This window comes from Nilaparvata lugens, chromosome 11, assembly GCF_014356525.2.
Source record: "Nilaparvata lugens isolate BPH chromosome 11, ASM1435652v1, whole genome shotgun sequence".
Classification (NCBI taxonomy): domain Eukaryota; kingdom Metazoa; phylum Arthropoda; class Insecta; order Hemiptera; family Delphacidae; genus Nilaparvata; species Nilaparvata lugens.
The window spans coordinates 27355858-27378633 of NC_052514.1; the positions used below are offsets into that span (position 1 = coordinate 27355858).

Sequence of the window (22776 nt, forward strand, 5' to 3'; positions counted from 1 at the left end):
TTCAACACTTCAAATAGCATAAGCTTGGTGGAAATCTACTGGCATAAGTGAGAACTTGTCCGCCAGTAGGAGTAGCGCCCCAATACTAAGAGAGGAAAAAATGAATAAAGAATAAAAATAAAATAAATGCTGCACTCGAGGATTTCTAAACATAATTATGTAATTCTAATCATATGCATCCTTCAACAATATGTAAAAGAAATATTTTGCCAAAGACCTTCAAAATGGAAGCTATATTATTTTGATATCAAAATAATATTCTTGGATTATCCAGTTTTTTATTTCCAATGTAATATACTTCGTTATTATTTGTTGATTTATGAGATCGTTTGGGATACTATTTATTATTCTTGGTGCAATATAAATCAGTTGTTTTCGAATTAGAGTGAGTTTTGAAACATAGCATTCAAATTTATGTTCATTATATCTTGTTTTATGTGTTTCGCTATTGATTTTTTAAAAGTTGTTGTTATATCTATTGAAATATTTGAGGATGTTAAGCACATACAGTTGGCGGATAGTCATGACTTTCAGATCACTGAATGCACTGCACTCATTGAAGGGTATAATATTGGTCTATTTAAAATTGTCTTGACGATCATTTTCTATACAATAAATAGTGTAGAGAGGTAAGAGTAATTATTTATGTAAATGAAAATGAACAATGAGAAGACTCATATTATCATTAAAACTGCCTTCTAATTCAACCTAAGTTTTATTTCAACCTCGTATACGACTAATATAGTAATAATCCCTCTCATTTTTGTAAATCGGTCGGTGATGATCGATCGTGAGGGGGGCGCCAAAGTAAAGCTTGCCCCCCCTAGAAAAAATGGTAGATCCGGCCCTGGGATCTCCCAATATATATCATATTCTGTTGTCTATTGTTTTATTGTATTGAATTTCATTAGTTAATGTGGAATTAATTTCCGCCTCTTTTTCTTCAGGAACCAAAAAGGTGGCCCCGATAAATCGACACCTCATGAATCAGAGGAGCAGGAGCAATACCGTCCATCGACTGTGCATGACTACAGTGTTGAAAGCGATGCAGATAGGCCAGGCGTCAAAGTTATCGATTATAAACACTCAAAACTTGAACCATGTAAGTGCTCTTCAAATCACCCTACTCTGCATAGTAAAACTACCAAGTAAATAATTTGCCCAATTACTGACTGAGTCAATTAAAACTTAAGGCCTACACTTGTAAAATTATTGATTATCGTAATATTTTTATTGAAGATTTGCCAGATTTATGAACGAGCATTGATAAAGCAAAGTATTGATAACAATAGTAATACTTATCTTGAAGATTAAAACGTAACAAAGCATTTATCTACTGAGTATGATGTCCTAGTGAACCCTAGGCATGTGCGTTATACAATGAAATATAATAACTTGAATAATTATCATTCTATTCACATGAGATATACAAACTTTTATTAATAAATTTTGGGCGAGAGTGATTTTGGGCTCAGCCTGTTGTCCACTCCCAATCATTGTATATGATTTGTTCTTGTATTCAAATTTAATGAAATTGGTGAAATTAGAAAAAGTCATGAAAACACAAATTAAGAATCAGCTTTATAAACAGTGTTTGACTGTTATACAGGTTGTTTAAGGTGTGTAAAGGATAATCCAAATGAGAAATAATCAACCACACCTTTCATAAACAGTTGGCAGTTTCTTAGTTAGATTTAATCATTATTTAGGATTACCAGATAGTCGTAATAAAACTATATTGTTGAAATTCTCCATATTTAGAATTGTATACACAAGTAGGAGTAGAAGCATGCGGATTTAAGCTAGAAATTTAATAGGAAGTTGCATAAATGGAAACTACTTATCCATAGGAAGACACTCTATGTCGTTTTAGTTTTACAATAGTCTTTTGATAACAAACATTTTTTGACAACAAACATTCTTCGACAATAGATAACGAAAATAAAAGCTAAAAAACGTAGCGCTCTGATATCTTATCTCTTGCTGATTGAATGAATTTAATTTTGCAACCTTTTTCTTCTCTCTTGTGTTGCAGCTTACGATGAGCCAGAGACGCTTGAACCTTTGAAAATGTTTGACTATGATCATGGATCGAAAAGAATGAACTACCTAAAATGTAAGTGCATGATTATTAGTCATGCTGTAACATATTTCCAATTATTGATTGTTTTCATATGACATGAAATTCGCTTTGAAAATAATGAACATCCAACACTGCTCAGATATTTGTTTAAATTGACAAATTATGAACTAATAACTTGATACATTATCTCATTCAATACATAATTGCAATGATCATTAGATAAATGCAATGAGTATTGAAACTTGAAGGTGTAATAGAAACTAAGTAGAAAAATACAACAATGTATTGTATTATTGTAATTAATGATACTGCAAAGCTCAAAATATATGTAACCACATTGTTCTTTGTATATCATACTGTGAAATGTGGGATTGCAGTTATTCCTAGAGAAATGGCATATAATTATAACTGTGAAGAACTTCATGGAAAAAACTACTACAATTACAATGGAGGACGTTATTTGAAGTAGGAATATAAAACTAGATCATAAAAATTGCTCAGTATTAGGTGTTTTATTAATAAATGTATGTTTCCAGTATCTTTCTGTTATTGCAAAGTAATATTATATGTTTGTATATTTCAAAATAGAGTTTTTATTGTAGATGATAAAGTGTATTCAAGTTTCATGGACAAAAATTACAATAGTGTTTTATGTGTGGTTTTGTTTTCCATTACAGATGAAGCAGGTGAGAGGGGATTCAGAATTTCAGATGACTTTGGTCGCAATGTCGACTCGAACGGATATCGAGGGAGAGACAGAGACAGAAACAGGGATGGATCAAGGGATAGGGACCGAGACAGAGACAGGAATAGGGATAGGGATCGTCCCCGTAGCAGAGATAGAGACAGAAATAGGGATTCTGGAAGAGGAGACAGGGATAGGGACGTTGGGCGAGGAGACAGAGATAGGGATAGTGCTAGGGGAGACAGAGACAGAGATAGGGATAGTGCTAGGGGTGACAGAGACAGAGATAGGGAGAGAGATCGTGATGCGAACAGAGACAAGGACAGAGGGACTCCGAGGAGACGGAGTCGAAGCAGGGAGAGGGGAAACCGAGGTAAGATTCATTTTTTTTCATTCGTTGCTGAAATTTTACAATCACAAAATGTCCCTTGTCCGAAAAGAAACAAGAGATAAAGGATTCTTTTTATTGTATTATTTTATTTGTTTTTCTTTGTAAAAGATTCACTGTCATGTTAGCCTCCTCAAGACATCACAGTCATTAATTATTGGATTATCACTTTATCATAAATAGTATGTAGTATTCTTAAGTTTTATTCTTCTGAGCCTTTGCCAGTTTTGTATAATAGATATAATACTTTTTTTAGCATAATTCAATTTAAATTGTATATTACTTCGTACTTGACCAGTATTGAAGCAGAATACGTTAACTGCAGCTCACTGCCAACACACAAGGAATCTTATGTTGGTAGTGCCACATATTACATTGGTAATATTGAAAATATATTCAAGCTACAATCAATGTCTATTATTCATTTATTCATTCATTTATTGTATAAAACACTATTATCATAATACAATTATGACATTGGAGAAAAAACTAGGATGAGCCTGTACTATTTCTCTCCAAAAATTTTGATAAAATGTTAATGTTGTCCAAAAGTTGAGGTTATGTAATCACACACTGCTTCGTCACTTGATTTTCGGTCCAGGAATAATGATGTTGTATTGTATAATAATATTATTGTATACATATTGAAAAACATTTTCAATTCCATAATATATCAGTCTGGGTTTTTGAGATTTTTTCTAAGAAAAGATAATAGCCATGATAATATCGTTGTTCTTTATTTCTTTATCAAACGTTTTATCTATGTGCGTGTTTAAACATCTAAAGTGTAAATTAAGCTGATGAAAAATGTTATTACAATTATTACATTGCCACCATTTAATTGAATTTAAATCGCAAATGAATTATTTAAATTTGCATTGATTTTCCATTCACAATGATTATTTGTTGAAACCCTTTCTAATTTATTTTACAGATTCGGCACCGGAAAGAGATGAAAAAAGAAAACAGCACCCCGATGATGATAATAATAAAGAAGACACTAAAGAGAATGAGAAAAATAAGTAAGCAAAGAATTTCTTACCGTATCTCTCAATGTTTCTCATCATTTTTCATCATAGATGAGTGAGCTTTATTCATTGAATTAAGTTTCATCCATCATATAGATCAAATTGATATTATTTTAGAAATGAAGTATTCTAATATAATAGTTTACCATTGAAGATATGTATCAAAGAAACAAATCAACGAAGAACTTTTTTTTAATATTATTGACTGTTCTTATTGACTTTTAATTAGATATTTCATATGTATTACTCATCTATTTCACATGTGAGTACTAGTTTTTAATAACTAACATTCAAAATTAGACTTTAGTGTCTTCGAAAATAGTTCAAAACAGATATATTTATTGTAAAAAAACAATATTTTGAGATATTGTAGTATTAAAGCTTTTAAATTTTTATTTAATGTACTTATTCAATATAATTAAATTCGGGGAGTTTCTGTCACAAAATCCAATTAAACTTATTAGATAACTGACATGATATAGGTATTACTCGATTTAGACGGGTGACTTCTTGAGGACGGATCCACAAATGACAATCATGCGCTTTAAAATCACTTTGGTGGTTCGGAACTCCCTTGAACTGTAGCTCAATCCATTCATCATCACACCCTTACACAAGCCTACGGCTCTTATAGATCCTATGCACTTAGAAGAAAATTCGTTTCAGTTTAACTGAATTCTTAGACTGAAAACATTATATGAAATCATATTTTAATATTAATTGATTATTAGAGATCATCGTTTTTATTAGTAAAACTTATTCATTTTTGTAAAAATTGAATGAAACGAAAATATTCATTTTCACTTCTGAAGTGAAGTAAAACAATGTTTTTATATTATTAGTATTTTCTCATTTGAATTATCTTAGTGAAGTCATTATCCTAATCATCTAATACTTACGAAGTATAGATAATACTCAAGTCGCTATATAAGGAATTTTATTGAAATGAGATGCTCTATTCTCATTTTTACAATCATTAACGTATTATAGTATAGGAATATTGTTTTGGGTCATCATCAAGGAATTCCAGTTTGAATTATATAGTATAATAATATTGTTTGTTGCAATGAGTTTTTCATTTCATCTCGCTAGCTAATAAGATGTCAATATTTTAAGAAATTGCATTACATTACACCACGGATTGTTTTTGTTTTGTATCGTACATATACTTTTATTTTCACAATAAATTATTTTATTTACAATATTCTTTTTGTTCAGTTATTGGTTCCCTGCATTTGAGATTACTTTGTCATTCTGCATTCATCTTTCTTGGCACTGTTGGTTGAATTCTATTCATAGATAAATAAATATATTTGCACTATCATCAGCCTCATTACCCACGCACAAGCCTAGAGTTCATGTGGGCATCACCCTCAGCAAAAAAAAGGTACCGTTTGATTGATGATCTACGCTCATTTTGAGTTCTTACGTTCAGTTTTTATTTTTCATTTGGAAAGTAGTTTTAAGTCATGTTTGAATCTCTTCATATTTCTGAAGAAATGCTTCAAAGATGCTTCAGTTCAATAGCAAAATCATTTTACAGTAAAGTGTAGCTGTTATTGGAATATTGTTCATGCGTAAAAATATTAGAGATGAAATGAAAAATTCATTGGAGGTGAAAAATTGCAATCCAGTTATGATAAGTTGAATGGGAGGTATGATAAGTATGAAAAGTACTTGTCACATTCATCATACTGAGTACCGAAGTCTAATAATTTTAAAACTTTTTCTTGTTGTTATTTTATCAATCTCATTGAACAGTTGGAACAGTTATATTCAACTGTTAAATATCAATCACTCATTGTTTCTGATTTTTTTAAATCTCCATAATAATATTTAATTATATGGCCCCATTTATACGGGCGTCATAGACGCACTGAATTTATTCGCTGCGTATTCACAATGCATTGCTTCTTATGGGACGCGTCTATTACGCTCGTATAGTTTCTCCTTAAGAGACAATGCATCCTGTCAACAAGCTGAAAAAATTCAGTGCCTCTATGACGCACGTGTAGTTTGGTGCCTTATACTACGGTTTTTGATTATATTACGAATGTATTGTAACCTTCATGTACCGAATGTACACCTTTCATTCACCTGAATCACCTCATCATATTTGTACAATATCTACGGACACTTTTATAGTCTTGAGTCAGTTACGCACACATTTTGCTGTCCTTATGTAATTACCAAATTCAACGGAACTTGGCAAACAAATGAACACATCATCTGTCTGCCAAGCTATGTTCAATCTAATAGAATGTATAAGGACGGCATAAATCGTACGTCCAAAAATCTATGTGTGTGTAACTAGACTAACACATATACTTTCATAGTAGTATATATGGGAAATGCACATAATATATGGCTGATTTCTATGAAGAACTCGCTGGAAAATATTAATTTCCCAATGAACTGGTTAGAAAACACCACATTGGAAATACAGTACTACATTCTCATTCGGAAATCTATCGTTGTAAATGACAATTTTATTCTACTTCGATTGACAGTTTCTTTCAAGTCTGTTGATTTGAGAAAGTAAGTCAGAGACTTCTTACTGGCAGAAGATACTTTTCCAAGACAGAATCATGAAGTATATCGATCAGGATTGGATATTTAATTTATAGATTATAGAGCTAGTCTTGGTAGATTTTGTATAAGTTCATGATTGTTGAAGTTATTTTATTTTCATGAAAGCTGGTACATGAGGAAGTGGACAAGTAATTTCATATAAAAAATAATTTCATTGAATAGTTAGCTTTCAAGTCAAGCAGAATATGCTTTACATGATCTAATAATTGGAAAATAATAATGAAGGAAAAACTTGTTAATGGAGACAATAGGTAGAAACCCATCTTGCCTCCTCCACATAATACAATATTTCCAAATTTGGAATAGAAAGAAGATGAAAAATGAAAGAAATATAAAATCAATATAATTTGTATGTAAAAGTATGTTACTTGCTGTTGAATTTATACACGGCATCCTACTCTTCAATTTCTAGAAGACTTCACTCTTGAAAAGAATATGGCTCATTATAATTTATAATTATGAACAGAAAGCTGCTGATCGTGGTATGGTTTTCACACAAAATACTTTTATAGTTGGGCTCAAAATACAAAATAAAAAATGTACAAAATACATTTTATAGTTGGGTACTTTCTTTACTACAGAAGAGATGTTGAATGGAGTTTCTTCAAGTACCGTAATTAAATTATTATAAGAACAACTCTCCAAATATGTTATTCAAATTCTCTTATTTTTTAAACTCATTAAAATGATTCCATTATAATAACTATTATTATTATTAATGATTCCATTGATATGATTATCCCCTGCTTCTGAATCCACTTATCAAGTTTGGAAAATTAAGAATAACCCTATACAATTTGTTTTCTTAAATTTGCAGTTTTTGTCATTACTGTATTTTTTATAACTTTCATTAGTGCAGAGCTTCAATTGATTCTAATTGTTTATCCCCTGCTTCTGAATCTACTTGTTGTTCAACAAGTAAGAATAGCTGTATTTGATTGTTTATTCAAAAATTAGTTTTTGATTATTTTTCTGACTGCTATTACTTTTCAGATCGTCATCGGTGCAAAGCTCGAACTCGCAGTCTGCCGAGAAGCGAAACAGAGGCTCGACGGGCCCCAAACCTCGTGCTGTGCTAATCGAAGCACAGTCGGCTCCAATGGTGGCAGAGACAGCGTCAGAAGAAAGCTATGTGTTCCACGAAAGCAAGTCGGTTATTACTGTTCAAAGACGTTTTCGTTTAGAGTATGGCCGTGAAAAATAAGTATCGTATGCAACGAACTTATGTAATATTGATGAACTAAAACAAAGAATTGAAGCCAAAATTCAGGACATCATTCCATAAATAATCGACAATTCATGGCGTGAAATTGAATATCATCTAGATATTTTATGTGCAACAAAAGGTGCTCACGTAGAAATTTGTTGAACTTGTTATATGTTGTAAATAAAACTTTTTGAAATGGGCTTTTCAATGAATCAATATTCAAGTAAGTAGGTCCACACTTATTCGTTATTTTTTATTCACCTATGAAATGTGTTCAATAATTTATTCTCTGATGTCTCACAATGGTTTCATAATGAAATGAGTTGCAAGTTCGTCTAGTAAATTTAACCGTGTTTGAATAACTGTTAAATGCTCTTGTATTTTACATTCAATTTTTAAAATTACTATAATAGCATATTTATTTAAACAGTGATATCAAAGATTTTGTGAAATTGCTCATAATTAAATAGATGCATAATGACCCGGTTGACTTACTAGTAAATTTAACTTGAAGAAAAAAAACTAGTAAATGACACGGTCTAGTAAATTTAACTGTGTTTAAATGCCACGATAACTGATGAGAGAAGCTGATTATGTTTTAATCAGCGCTTAATCACGGTTTTATTTAATAGACTTGAGTACAATCCAGAGAAAATATTGTCTATTCAACCGAAATAGTTCCATTGTTACAAAGCCTAGATTTCAATGATCAAAGCATCATCAGTTGTACGTTGATTTTAGGAAAAAATCATTATTTATTTATTTAAAAAAGCACATAATCAAATCAATGATTGGGAGACAATCAACAGGATTCAGTTGAATATTTCATATTAATGAGTATCATATTATTCGTCACAGTGATGAACATGGGTTCTAAATTCCTTCGGTTCCGTAGGATTGTATTTCCATATGAATTTTTGCATTTCATTCAAGGTTATAATTTAATCTCATTTTTTTCAGGATAAAGAGGTGGAGGAGAAGGGAACCCCGCCTAGGATTTTATCAATTGACGACTATTTTATTGCTGAAACTGAAAAGACTGAAGTAGATCCAGACACTGGGAGAAAAGTGACAAAAAGAGTAAGTTCCTAGTCATAATTTGATTATTTAATTATAATTAACTATGCCTCAAAATAATATTAGTTATGATTTTCTTCTTCTTCGAACATGAACTAACGATATTATAAAGACAATATGAATCAAAAATAATATTAGTACCGTCGACCGGAGTGACTTTGTTTACCCCGGGGTGGCTTTGTCCCACCTCGCGGAAAAATATTCAAATCAGTTTATTTCCGATCTCTGTTATCCGAAATCGATGTTCAACGTTGATACCCGTATTCCTGACCATTATCGAGGTTCTACAATCGATATCTTGTCGAAACTCGATATATTACTTGACTTATCGACATAAAACCTAACTGCTTGCTTCATCTTGTGATTTTGTTGTCGGGAAACTTCGTATTAGAAAACTCATTTCTAAAAGACTTATGATATCGGCGAGTACATTTTATTTTTGCCTCTTTATTATATTTCAATTGGTATGTTCATAATATCCATAGTTGAACTGGTTAGGGTTCTGTCACTAGTTAAATACAACAAAGTCATTTTTAGGTTAAACTTGGGGTGATTTTGTCCCAGTATAAAAATCGTGATATTATGCAGGATATGATACGAATACAATTCAAAATATGATAAATATAATTTATTCTACCTAATAAAACAAAATATTCACCTTGCTTTGAATTAATACGTTCTCAATATTCATTTTTTGCTGATTCTGCAGCTGGAGCCAACACGCCTCGATGCTACAAACGGTTTTTAGGCAGCAGAAAATGAATTTTTCAATACATAATTTGTGATTTTTCGAAGTGGATTTCATTCGTTTTTAATGTCATCATTTTAAAGGTTAATAGTTGGTTTCACTTTGTCTAATTCTTGAAAATCAACATTTGTCCATATATTTTTCAGTGAGACAAAGTCACCCCAACCCCTCGTTGACATTGTCTCTTATTTTCAAAAAAATATATCTTTGTTAAAGTTAAGTAGAATACTAACTTTTTATAATGAAAATCCTCTTTAAACATTGCAGAATACAATAAAAATTATTGCAAGAGATTTGTTTCAACTTAAGTATTGATTGCAAGCTGTTTAAAATTTCAACTCCCCAAAATTGGGACAAAGTCACCTCGGTTTACCGGTATTTAATAATAAAGTATTTTAATAGGGCTACTTTGATTTTGACACTTGAAGATGGCATGATCGCTCGAAACTAGTTGTGTTGTTATAAAGAAAGTGTAGAGAGGATACTAGTCATTTCTATCTATATCAATTGAATATTGTCAATACAACAATAATGTATAAGAGACTGTTGATCCGTAAATATTAGAGAGCTTTAAAAATTATGATGACTGGATGACAGACAGTAAATCATCCACTATTTTAGGTCAGCAGTCAGCAGGTTGAGCGATTTGCGTCAAACTAAGACTAGCTAGCGTTCTTATGCGAAACATATTTTTGTTTTGTGTAATAAAATATAATGAAGTATGGTGTCAGGATCCAATGACACTAAGATGATCAGTATGTCCAAACTGATTCTCAAGCAAGAAAGTTTGCCAATTTCATCATTCATTAACGTGATTAAATGCTGTTCTTATCATCAAAACTATAAAATTATTGAATACTACAGGTAACCCGTGCTCCGCAAGGGTCTAATTAAAAACTTGGCAGGCAGAAAACTTGACCTACTGAAATCTTGAAGAACTTAAAATAGGTTTATAACCATCCTCGGTAAATTAAGAATATAAATGTAAAATTAAAAATTAATCAGTACAGTAGTTGAGACGTGATGATACGTCATTCGTGAATTTCCTATCCCGTACATGTATAAGCCAATTTCTTTCTTTTATTATATTATAGATGATAAGATCTTGGCAAGAGTCACGTTCTTCACGTGAGAAAGAATTCACTAAGTCAGCTAAACTTTACACTGGGCCAGTCTTGTGAATCATTTAAACAAATTTATGGTATTTTTCTTGTGAATAAACTGGAATGAATGAAGTAACATTTTCGATTGTAAATGTGATGAAAACCAATTTGTCACTTGCAGCTTCATTTATACAGCCGCTATCGGATGTGAAAGTTGAGGAATACATAATGATACCAGCTTTAGTTAAGATAAGACAGAATTTTTAGTTATAGAATCTATTAATTTAAGATCTTATCTATCTACCTTGAAGATAAGAGACAAACACTTGAGCTTCATCTGTCCATTCTTCCAATGAATTTTATGATTCAATTATAGATTCTTCTATCACTGATTGGTTGTATTGTAGGTGTTGGAGTATGAATACGAAGCCGTGATGGAACCCAACTATCGCACTTCGCTCCTCAGAGCACTCAAGAAAACAGTTTCTGATGGATATTTTCCTTTTATTATAGTCGACTCTGTTAATGACAAAATCGATCACTACGAAGAAATGTATAACTTTGCTATACAAAATGGCTTCCAAGTAAGTAAATCTTGTATTATATTATTTCAATTATTATGAAAAGTACAGTAAACATGACAACCTTTATAATTAGAGATTTTATAATTAAATTGAATTGTGAAAAAGCTATAAGAATTGTTTTTATCAAAAGCTTTAAAGTCTAGCCATGAAGTTTTTCTAATTTTTATTGTCTATTCTAAGTTTATATTATTTATACATTTCCGTTACAAAATTATTTAATTATCACTAATTGGCTCACAATTTGTAAAATAATATTTTTATAAACAGCTCATACTCCATTATTTTATTTATTCACTTACTACATCATTATCATCGGCGTTTCCTAATTATAATAACACAGTAACTACTTTCTGTATTTTATGATTATGTAATGCTCTTATTATTATTTTCAAAAATTATGTTTAGTTGTTCTTATATTTTGAAGAAAGGTAATAATGGTTCTGACGAGCTCAGAAGTGCTGAAATGAAAATTATACTAGCCTATTCTATTAAATCTGAAGAGTTGAATAACTTTTAATCAATATACAATCCTCCATTGATAATTTTGTTGTAAACCATTATAGATTTTTTAATAATGATGAAAATTCTGCCCAATTTCCTTTAATGTAACCTTATTATACCTACCTTACCATACGAAAAAGTGACCTACCGTAAGAAGTTTGAAATGGGGTTTAAATCTTTCAATTTATTCTCTTTTCAATACTGTTTTCATTAATCTCATTTCAATCCTATTGTAGGCTATATTTGACGCTTAATATTACGCATAATTCTATTTTCTATTTTATTTTCAAAATACTTGTATTTCTAAGGATGCAATAGAAGGGTCATTGATTCATAAATGTATAGGTGTATATAACTGAAATGGACATGGACGCGAGTGCATGTAGCAAGCGCAACATCCATAAACGCACAGAGAAAGAAATCCAAGACGTTATCGATGGCTGGGAACCAATGCCCAATTATCAGGTGGAACTTGACATCCGATCACTTCTGCAGTCGGCTGCCATAACTGAGGTATGACTCACATCACTCTATAGACCTCTATCTGTAGACCTACAGAAAACATTCAGTGAAAATGTGTCATTTGTGGGTATATTGTGTTCTCATTTTTGTGATATCATATCCAGCGTCTCTTTATTTCGCTCAATTTGTTTCAACTCATAGAGCTCCCGCATAATGGTATAGCTTCCTATTTATGGAATTATCATATATTGTATTACAAATATTATTGATGATTCTCCATTAATTTACAGGCAATGTTGTATCACTTGAGATACTCTGATTATATGTAAACTTTTTGTATTTTGAACGACTCGATTCTGTATTCCAGTAATGAGCACTGCTGTATGACTTGAATTGAACAAATTTATTCATGAAATCAATGTAGGCCATTTATTCAAATTAACATTGTAGTATTATTATAATAACATAGTTGTATTATTAGTTAGAGAATTGTTAAGCCTTTCACCAATATTTACTGACTCTAAAGAATAAAAGGTAAATAGACTAACTCTTAACTGAAAAGGTAAATAGAATGAATGTTGTTGATAAGAGGTATTGCAATATTGTATTTCGGATACCCTGCTCCATGCCCTGCTTTCGAGTGCATGTCTCCATAGAGTTGGAGAAATTGATTTTCAGCTCACCAGTGATAAAACTTTTTATGAGGATGTATTGATCGTTTCGACAAATATTTTTTGTACAGTATATTAGAAACATTGGGAATAGAATCAGTATTTAGTAAATAATATGAGTATTATTTTAATACGGTACTCAGTTGCATGTAGTGGTTACATTTATGAGTTGTTTTCATCCTCATTTTTTAAAAATTACTGAATGTTTCTAAATCATTATGGCGATTTGACTGATATTTCAAAATAAAATCGAAGTGTTTTTATTTCTACATAAATGCGTCGCCCACTTTCGAAATGTTTTACTAGATGAACGATTTTTGAAGTTCATCAATTCTCTATTTTCTTGAAAATGATTTTGGGTGATTCAGGTCGATAAATACTAGTGTCCTCTATATTTATAAAGAAAAAATATTAACCCACACAAATAAAAACAGCAATAAAATTACGGTTCATCTGTTCAAATCCGTAATCACTATAAATATTGCTGTAGGATATCAGTAGTCATCGTTCAATATAATATATAAGAAGGAATAGAAATACAGGCTTTCAAAAAGATCTAAATAAATTAATATTAAAACAAACATTTCACTTCAAACAATGTTTAAACGTCGGTCTTTTGGAGTTCGATTTCCTTGTGAATCAGCATGTACGTTAGGTTAAATATTTCTTTAAAAATACACTCCACATATAACAAACTTTCTTTTTTCCTCAAATAAGTTCACATTTTCTGCAACACAATAAAACTGAAGGTATAGTGCAACGATTTAGATTCTTCGATTGTCTTCTCTTCAGAGTCATCAAATGAAAAGGGGCCTGTAGATTATAACACGATGTTTAGTGTGTTTGGAATGTTATATTGCGACCAATCGACACCATCAAGACTTCAATTATCTCACGAATATCGCTCTTAACCTAGCGCCGCAATGCAGGATGGTTTCTCACAGCTTCACAGCTTGGCGTTGTTGTCATTCGAGATGGGTGTCGGCCGCATTGCAGGATGACTGTTAACGGTTGCCGGAAGATCAACAGCTGGGTTTTTTTCGTTATTTTTCGTGATAGAGAAATTCTGATTGCAGATTCGTTCTCAGCGACCCCAAGTTTAGCCTGAAGGCTCAGAATGTCAACAATGTTTTTAAATAATTAAAAATCATCATGAAATGTCATTAATATGGTAGTACACCACGTTTCTGGAAACTTTTCACTGGTGACTGGAGTTTATAGGTAACACAAAAATCAAAATAATCGTGAGAAAGAAAACTGCTGTTGAACGCGAATAAGACCGCCACTCCATTGTTCTATTGTCTCGGCTGCTTGGCTGAGCCTGGCTGGAGGGATCAAATAACCGACTGGATTGATCTTTCGTCTGTCCGCTAGGCGGAACTACGCCGACCACTGCTGGGTGGAAGACGTCACTGCGGCCGCTCGCATTCCCACCAACGCTGCTATTATTTGCTGTCTCAGCGCCTAGTCCGAGTCAGACAAGCATCCAGCCTGCACTGCGGAGCTAGGTTTAGAGCATGACTTTGATTGGGGAGAAGATAAATTATCTGACATGTATGAATGAATGCTGTCGTTCATGTTGAGGAAATTTATTGAGGAAAATAAAAATATTCAGGGGATGAATATTTTAAGGAGGAACTGTTTTGGATGCTTTTCAAGATTTATGTAAACGCCATGGATTTCCTTCTCTGCTGAATCAAATTGGTTGTTCTCACAAGTTTAAGGAAGATGCTACTCTTATTTTTACTTTCCTTACCCTACCTACTACCACAGGTAAGGAAAGTTTTGCTACCCCAAAAAATTAAGGTACCCCAATTTCATGTTTTCTATACCTTTCAAGGTCCCCTGAGTTCAAAAACATGATTTTTCTCAATAGTTTTGTAATTTATGTTTTATAGTAATCTTCGCTGTCACAAAATTTCCTACTTTGCTGGGATGTTTGATGTCCAACTTGAAAAATTGGTTGATATTGGCTTATTCAAGAGCGTTTGTTTGACTCAGTTCATAACTGATTGTATTTCATCTCTGGATTTCGAATCGTTGGTATTTTTATGTATAAAACAGACTATTAATTGATTGAAATTTTACTTTGCATTGTATATGAATTCAACCCCCTTGGAATTTATTGCTAGTTTCTTTGTTTTTCTCCTCTGGTTTCCTTACAACACTGGAAAATTCAAAAAGACTAGACCAGTATAATTCAGGTGTTTGACATGTGTTTTGGATTGAGTAAATCTCGCTTCAATCACAGCAAAAGTCATGTTCTATGGATCTATACAAGCGGCTATTATTTTTAGAATTTGGTTTTAAACTGAGTTTTAGGATTCAAGGCCGTTAACTTTTGCGACTATGTGATTTTTACACCACCAACCTAAGTATTTCATCAAATGATCCCAGTTTTTATGTGTTCCAATCACTGGTTTTTATGTGATTGGACATAGAACTGATCATTAATGTAACCTTACAAATATTAATGAATCTGATCATTAATGTATGACACCATTACAATTTATAGTAGTTGGACTTTCATGAAAATCAGGATGGTCAACCTGGAAGCAGTCTTAGCTTTATGAATTCTGCTTGAGCATAATATTGTCTAATTGATCAACGTAAAATTAGCAGTATGGAAGCGTGGCTAATATTCCTGCAATCAATTAAAGTTTATAAAATTGAACTAATCATCGTAATCCGTCATACGCGATTCAAAGTGTGATAAATCTTATTCATAATGAATTTATTATGAATATTTGAGCTTGGATGGAGTCAGAAATTGGAACTTGAAGTGTCATCTCCATATTGCAAGCTGGAGGTGAAGTAGCATCATGAAAGGAGAGAGCCAACTCAAACACATTGCATCTTCAAACAAGCTTTCATCAGTTTCTCCACCATTTTCAACAATCTTATAATTCATGATAATTTGACCTTGTATAGTTTACTGATAAATAATTAAATATTATATAATCGTACTATCATATTTGTGCTCTATTGATTTGACTTCCTTCTATAATAAATTCGGATTTTATAACCACTGCTTATGTGTCTATCTTTCATTATTTAATTTACCAATACCTACAGTAATGTAATGTTCGTTTTTTGACACGAAATATCATCCTAGGTTCGTTTATTTTCAATTGAAATTACTTCAGAACTCTACCAATATTGAATAATTATTTTATATACTGTGACATCGATTGAATCATGAATTATTATAAAACAAAGTCATGCATGGTTCTTATTATGAAAAATCGACTTTCTGATAAGTATCTTCAGGAAATAGTATCTTTTCCCATTGTAAATTTGGTTTACAATCAAACTTTGATGAGTTTTTCTTGTGATCTACGACATTTACACTGTCCTGCGCTCTTGTAAGTCGTTGAGTAAACATCCACATCTGCTTCTATGAGGTTATTAAATAACAACATTATAAATACCATTTTTAAAAGAATATTGAATTCTTCACCCGAAAGTGAAAAAAGTACCAGAGTACTCTGAGTGTTTTGTATAAAATTTGCTCTTTTGGCAGTTTCTCCAGTGAGAAGGATTTGAAATTTATCTTGCTGCTTGATTCAATTTGAATCTAATGATGTTTGTTTGAAATAGTAATCAGTAAGTTATGCAACTCACATCGGCTACCGGCTTTACATGAAATATATAGAATGAATGGTTTGTATTCGTTAGTCGAAAAACTAAAGTGAATATATTGATCAACATCTTCGAAATACATCTACCTACTTTTCAACAATTCTATTGCAACTGCTTTCGAAATGATTGGATTATGCAATTTTTTTTTCATTGCATAGAGTGTTGTTCTTTGATAATTGAGTGAATTGTGTTGTTTTCATCCATCAAGCTGCAGTGTATCATCGACAGTGTATCAAAACTGCTGCGTGAAGTGCATCCTAAAAATGTGTTGTGTTAATAAAGTTTTTCAATTGAACCATAAATCCACAGGTTTGTATTAAAGTGTTAGTAGGTAATAAATTATTAAATTTAATGCTGAATTGCTACTAAATCTGTTTGAGTTTACTGCTGTAACAGGTAGTAATGGTGGAAGATGATATGAAAACCCCTGAAAACAAGGTGCTTGTGAATGAAATTTTTCTCCATTGTCAAAATCTTAATTAAAAATTTTGAACCGAATTGTGCATTTTCCTTCATGTACTACTAGATGCTACAGAAATCCTCTTCCTAAATCCATCCTCAGCAAAAAAATCAAACCATCCAGTATGATAACTTCTGGTTTAAATAGAAGATTATCTACTTTACTTTTATTGTATAATACCGTATCTTGAACTTCATTCTATCGACTATTCAAGAGACTTATCGTCTGAGGTATGGTTTTCAACGATTCATCATGATCAACGATCCCTTTATTTCTCCTTTAACCCTTTATTTATTTGAGGGTACCCTTTACCCTCAACATATTTCTCCTAAATAATTATTATCAGACGAAAATTCAACGTTAAATGCTGTTAACCACCTCGAAGACATCTGAAGGAAGACAGCTAAAAGGAAACTCTACAAGAGCTACTATCCAAAAATTATTTGCCAGCCCGCGATTCGAATCCGGTACCTCCCAATTGCTAGTCAAGCATGCTTTTTGAAATGCAATTCCTCATCAATTATCATCTGCATTCCTCCTACTTGTACACTTTCGTTTTTATCTCGATCTTCTAAGATGAGTTGGTATTCACTGAGATGCTGGATTATATTTGACTAAGCAGTGATTTCCTCACTGCTGTAATCGTATATACTCCTATCTTTATATTTTCATTTTTTAGTAAGTTCTATGCCGATTGAGTGTTGAACCACATGAATTTGAACCATGCCTTATTCAAATCCACGACTACGTAAGAACTCAACTATGAAATATAATCAACAAGCTTCCAACAGATGAATGCTTAAAATTATGATATCCAAGTGTAGATATATTTCATATTAAGTTTAGATAAATAAATAAAAATATTTTTTATTATAAGCAGTAACAGATAAAAAATGACCAAAAGAACAAACAGTTGCAGACAGTGTTAAGAGAATAATTTTAAATCAATCATCAAAATAATATTTGTTTTTTTCTTTTATTGTATGTCAGTAATTTTTTCTCACGTTCAATTGCTGAAATTAATTTCTCAGACATTGACGTCTGGGTTATATTTTTTCAAATGAAACTTTGGTTGGGTGCTCTATTTCGAATACTAACAATCAATAATTGAATATCTCTTTGCTGAAGTCTTTCAAAACAAACATTTTGTTTGTCGTCAAACTTTTGAAACTTCCACGGCTGTTCACAAGCTTTAAATTTCAATTACTGTTGTGGTTTGTTGTGTAATTTGTTTAAAAAAGGGTGAGTATTCAATATTAATATTCCATCAATTTATATAAATGTGTCCTGGTTGTTTGTTACCACACTAAACTTTGTTTTCTGTAGATTGGTTGTCTTTGCATTCTGTCAATAAACATAATATTAATGAATCTTTTTTTTATTCGAGAACAACTTTAGTTGAATAAATCCTTTACTTGACCTAAAATTCCTACCACCAACAAATTGTTTATCCCCACAGTAAAAATAGTATGATTTATAAATCATAAATATCATATACAGCAATAATAAATATCATTATAAACTATTATACAAATATGACGAATAAAATTATTTCCATTTCTAACAACAGAGAAGTCTTTATGGAACTTCAGAACCATCTTTCGATGCAATTACTATGTGAAATCTAAGGTATCATATTTTGTGCAAGGTATTTCAATATTTCTAAACAGATCAAGACACGATTTCATGATGCATTGCAGCATTTAGCCTAAATATGGCGTTATTTAGTCTTGTTAAGAGATTTTTTAAATTCTCATTTTGATATAGCCTACTAGTACTTTTTTAGAAAAAAATGCTATATTGCTCATTTCAAAATTAATATCTTCTGTTGGAATTAGACTATTTAGGTTGCTCAGAAATACGATTTTTCAAATTAGATTTGATTTTCAAATGTCTCGCCGATGTGCAATATTGAGTCTTCTCCAAAATGAACATTGGTGTCGTGACCTCTTCCTACAGAGTACAGACCTTGGTTCTGAGTAATTTGAATATAATTTCTGTAGCATCAGAATTATTCTTTACAGAGCATTTAAGGAGTCCAGCAGTTCAAAAACTTTATTAACATTGAAAATGTTACTGTACTCTACAGTTTCTGAAAACATAAATTGATTGATATCCATTTTCAGCTTCGTACATTCACCATATCAATATTTTTCTTCAAACTTCTTATTGTTAATGAATTTGAATTTCCAGGTTCTTGCTTAATGTTGATTGCGGCTGGTAGCAGACATTATTTCTCAACTAGATCATCGTAGATTTCTCTATAATTTTTCATGGCTATAGCACTAATAATGATCTATTTCAGCTCTCTTTGGAATCGCATCGACTCTGTTCTACTAATAACATATTTTATAAAATATTTGAAAATCAACCGTCATTGGATTTAATAACGGATGACATTTTGTGTCTATTTCCTTACCTACTTATTCAAATAATAAAATTTATCTTATTTTCAGTTTTCAGTGCATGTTTACTATGACAGCGAGTGTTTTACTATTTGTACATATAATAATTAAATGCATGAATAATTGTTGTTTGTGTGTATAACAGTCACCACCATACTAATAGTCCTCGCAGTATCTGAATTCTTTTAGATTTCATTCGATGTTCTTTTTTTCCGCAATTTTCTGTTTTTACATGTCTTCTAACAGCTTTTATATATTTTTTTATCATTATCTTGATTATTAAAATATAGATTATCAGCTAATTGTACCGCGATTGATAATCATGATCTCATAAAGCTCAATAATTCCACTCTCTGAAATAGCGATTCAATTTCTATTACTGATTTCAAATTTAATAGTAATTTAATCTTACGGGTCTCTATTCTTGATAAAATTTTAAATATAATCAATATTGTTTTATCTTTCTTTTCTCATTAAAACATGTCCAAATAATAATAATGTTTATTTTTGTGTAGGAATTCAATAGAATCAACCGTTTTTTTTTTTAAGAAATGTCATTCTCTTATTTCAAATTCCTCCAGTAAAAATAGGCTACAGTGGTTTATACTTCTTGAAATCGTCTTCATTTCATAAAATATATTCTCCACTTCTTTTCGTGTAGGTCAAAAATGTTAAGCCTACTTTTAACTGCATTACGTAATTTCCTGAATTTTTTCAACTAACCCTTAGTGGCTTGAGTATGGTTTGCTTCTATCTGTGTTGAAAAAATATCGCTTGCTTCTATTTCAATATCCGTGTATATTTTATAATTCAATTTAAACTTTTCTCTTTTTAATTTATCGCTAAAGATTCTTGCAGGTGATCCTCGAGCAGTTGGCTGCATTTATTTTGAAGATTTTGTTGTGTTAAATGTGTGAAGTTATCTGTTGTTTAGGATGTGACCACGCAAGGTTTATTTAGAAGCAAGTGGGACAACGTGGATTGCACTGGCGAAAAACTAGGTGAGTTATCAATTGTGTAGAATACTAGATTTCATTGAATTTGTTTGATAATATGCTAGAAATCCACGATTAGAAAAAGAAAAAAAACCGGCCAGGAAAACATGAGTAGGAGGGAAACTTTCAGATTTATGCAGTTCATTGTGTTTTAAGGCTACTTTCCCCGATAACATTATAGATTCCTTGGTTTTATTGATATTTCAGAAGACTTTAATCTTAACCTACTTACTCAATTCCAATTTCACTTTATATTACTTTTATTCGAGTATTTTTTGGTCGTAACCTCAAATTATTCAACATTCAAGGCGGTCAATTATAAATCTTCCTATGATTTAGTGAAGGAACCTTTTATCTTCGATGCACTTCGTTTTAAAATATGAAATGCATTAAACATGTATCCTCCAATTAGCATTGAATGATGATATTCCATTCCAATGATATTCTTTTACTTTTAGCCAGTTCAATCCCTTCAGACTTGTACTTTTGGTACGAACAGAACGATCAGGTCGATTTTCAGCTTTCAGTTCAGGTCGCGATCGACCTCCTTGTAATACAAACACATTGTAAAGCATTGGAGTGAACAGAACGGTCAAGTCTCGATCGCGTTCCAGCCGGATGGCATCCACATACTTTTATGTTATTTCATATTTTTTATGCCACCTGATTAGTGGTATCGATTGAAACTGAAAGCTGACAAGTAATAATGAACAATGTAATATTAATATACATTCTTTAGTATGTATTAAAAATTTTATTAAAAATTATTCATCAGTAAAGAAGTATACAGAAGATAGTATAACTAAACGTTAAGCCGGTGAACGTTATTCAAAATTATATCCTGTTTGATTCAGCTATTCTAATATTTTATAAACTGCACCCTCTGTTTTCTATTGAACAAAGCACCAATTACTTGAAATACCGAAGCGAATCGCAGGAGAATCAATAAAATCAAATAGTAATACTGTATATCAGATTATTTTCAACATAGATTTTCTAGTCCTGCTGAAAAAATTAATTCTTAACAGATAGTTTCTCGGTTCTATATAATTGTATTAACAGCATGATTTATTCTCCATCTTGATGATGAATTTACATTTCTTACCATTTTCGAAATGTATTCTCTTACTATTTCTGTTTTCGGAAAGCACAATGATGGAAATCGTAACTGAGTTCACAGTTTCGACTTTGCTTATAAACTGGTAGTTTCTACTCTTACCGATCCGTTTTACTGGTTGTTTGCATATGCAGAAATTGTCTTACGCCGAATTTATTGTTTCAGACAAACTGGACGGACTCGTCAAAGCAAGAAAGTCGGACAGCTCCATCAAGGACTGGCTTCAACTACCAGATGACTACTATGCCAACCCATCAAAGCCTTCAAAGCCAGGGGCCAAGAGGGTGAGTTCCTCTCTTACTATTTTAACTTTTCTTTCATAAAGCCAGAAGGATCACAATATTGTTGTAACTATTAATGTTGTATGGATGGAGTCTATACTGGTGCGATTCCATTCAACCTTTCAGCATTGGTCGAATGGAAAGCATTCATGTTATTATAAGAAATTCTGATTGTTGAGAATAAATTTCACTATAATTATAATGAGATTCACGTTCTTAAGTTAGCATCTGATTATCATTTGTTTGTTATCCTTGTCTCTCATTAGACATGTTGCTTCCATTTTAAACGTATACTATTTCATTGGTTCCTCATATCTGTGTGATATCTTTTATAACTCTATTTTACATAATTAAGGGCCTGTTTCCGAGCTCGGATCTAGTTAATTTCTAGACTTTAAACAGCTTGAGTCAGAAAATTGCCTTTCCGAAACGGGGCGTATTCGTAGTCCACGTTTAAATTAAATTTCGAACAACTAGAAAATTGAACACAAAATAAAATGAAGAGGAAATAGTGTCAAGTTTCAGCTTTTTTGAATTTAGGAATGTTTCATTTCGTCAAGGAAAAATGTTTCCAATTATAGAAATGATAGATAAGTCTAGAACTTAACTAAATCCCGAGCTTGGAAACCGGCCCTAAATATGATCATGAATCTTGTTTATTTAGCTCATTGGTATACCTGAATTCTGATTCCTAGACTTCGATTAATTCTCTTCAGTGAGAAGAACTGCTCATGGAATTTTGAAAAT

The 22776-nt window shown here is 31.6% G+C and overlaps 1 protein-coding gene across 1 annotated transcript in view; it reads left to right on the forward strand.

Annotated features, from left to right (window-relative positions):
- LOC111062937 (YLP motif-containing protein 1-like) overlaps window positions 1–22776 on the forward strand; it is a 58213-nt gene that overhangs the window by 32406 nt on the left and 3031 nt on the right. Inside the window, exons 8-17 of the mRNA XM_039437266.1 lie at window positions 948–1102; window positions 2036–2116; window positions 2761–3141; window positions 4091–4178; window positions 7770–7929; window positions 8944–9063; window positions 11319–11495; window positions 12342–12509; window positions 20571–20637; window positions 21914–22032. Coding sequence (XP_039293200.1) covers window positions 948–1102; window positions 2036–2116; window positions 2761–3141; window positions 4091–4178; window positions 7770–7929; window positions 8944–9063; window positions 11319–11495; window positions 12342–12509; window positions 20571–20637; window positions 21914–22032 — 1516 coding nt within the window. The remainder of the gene's footprint in view (window positions 1–947; window positions 1103–2035; window positions 2117–2760; window positions 3142–4090; window positions 4179–7769; window positions 7930–8943; window positions 9064–11318; window positions 11496–12341; window positions 12510–20570; window positions 20638–21913; window positions 22033–22776) is intronic.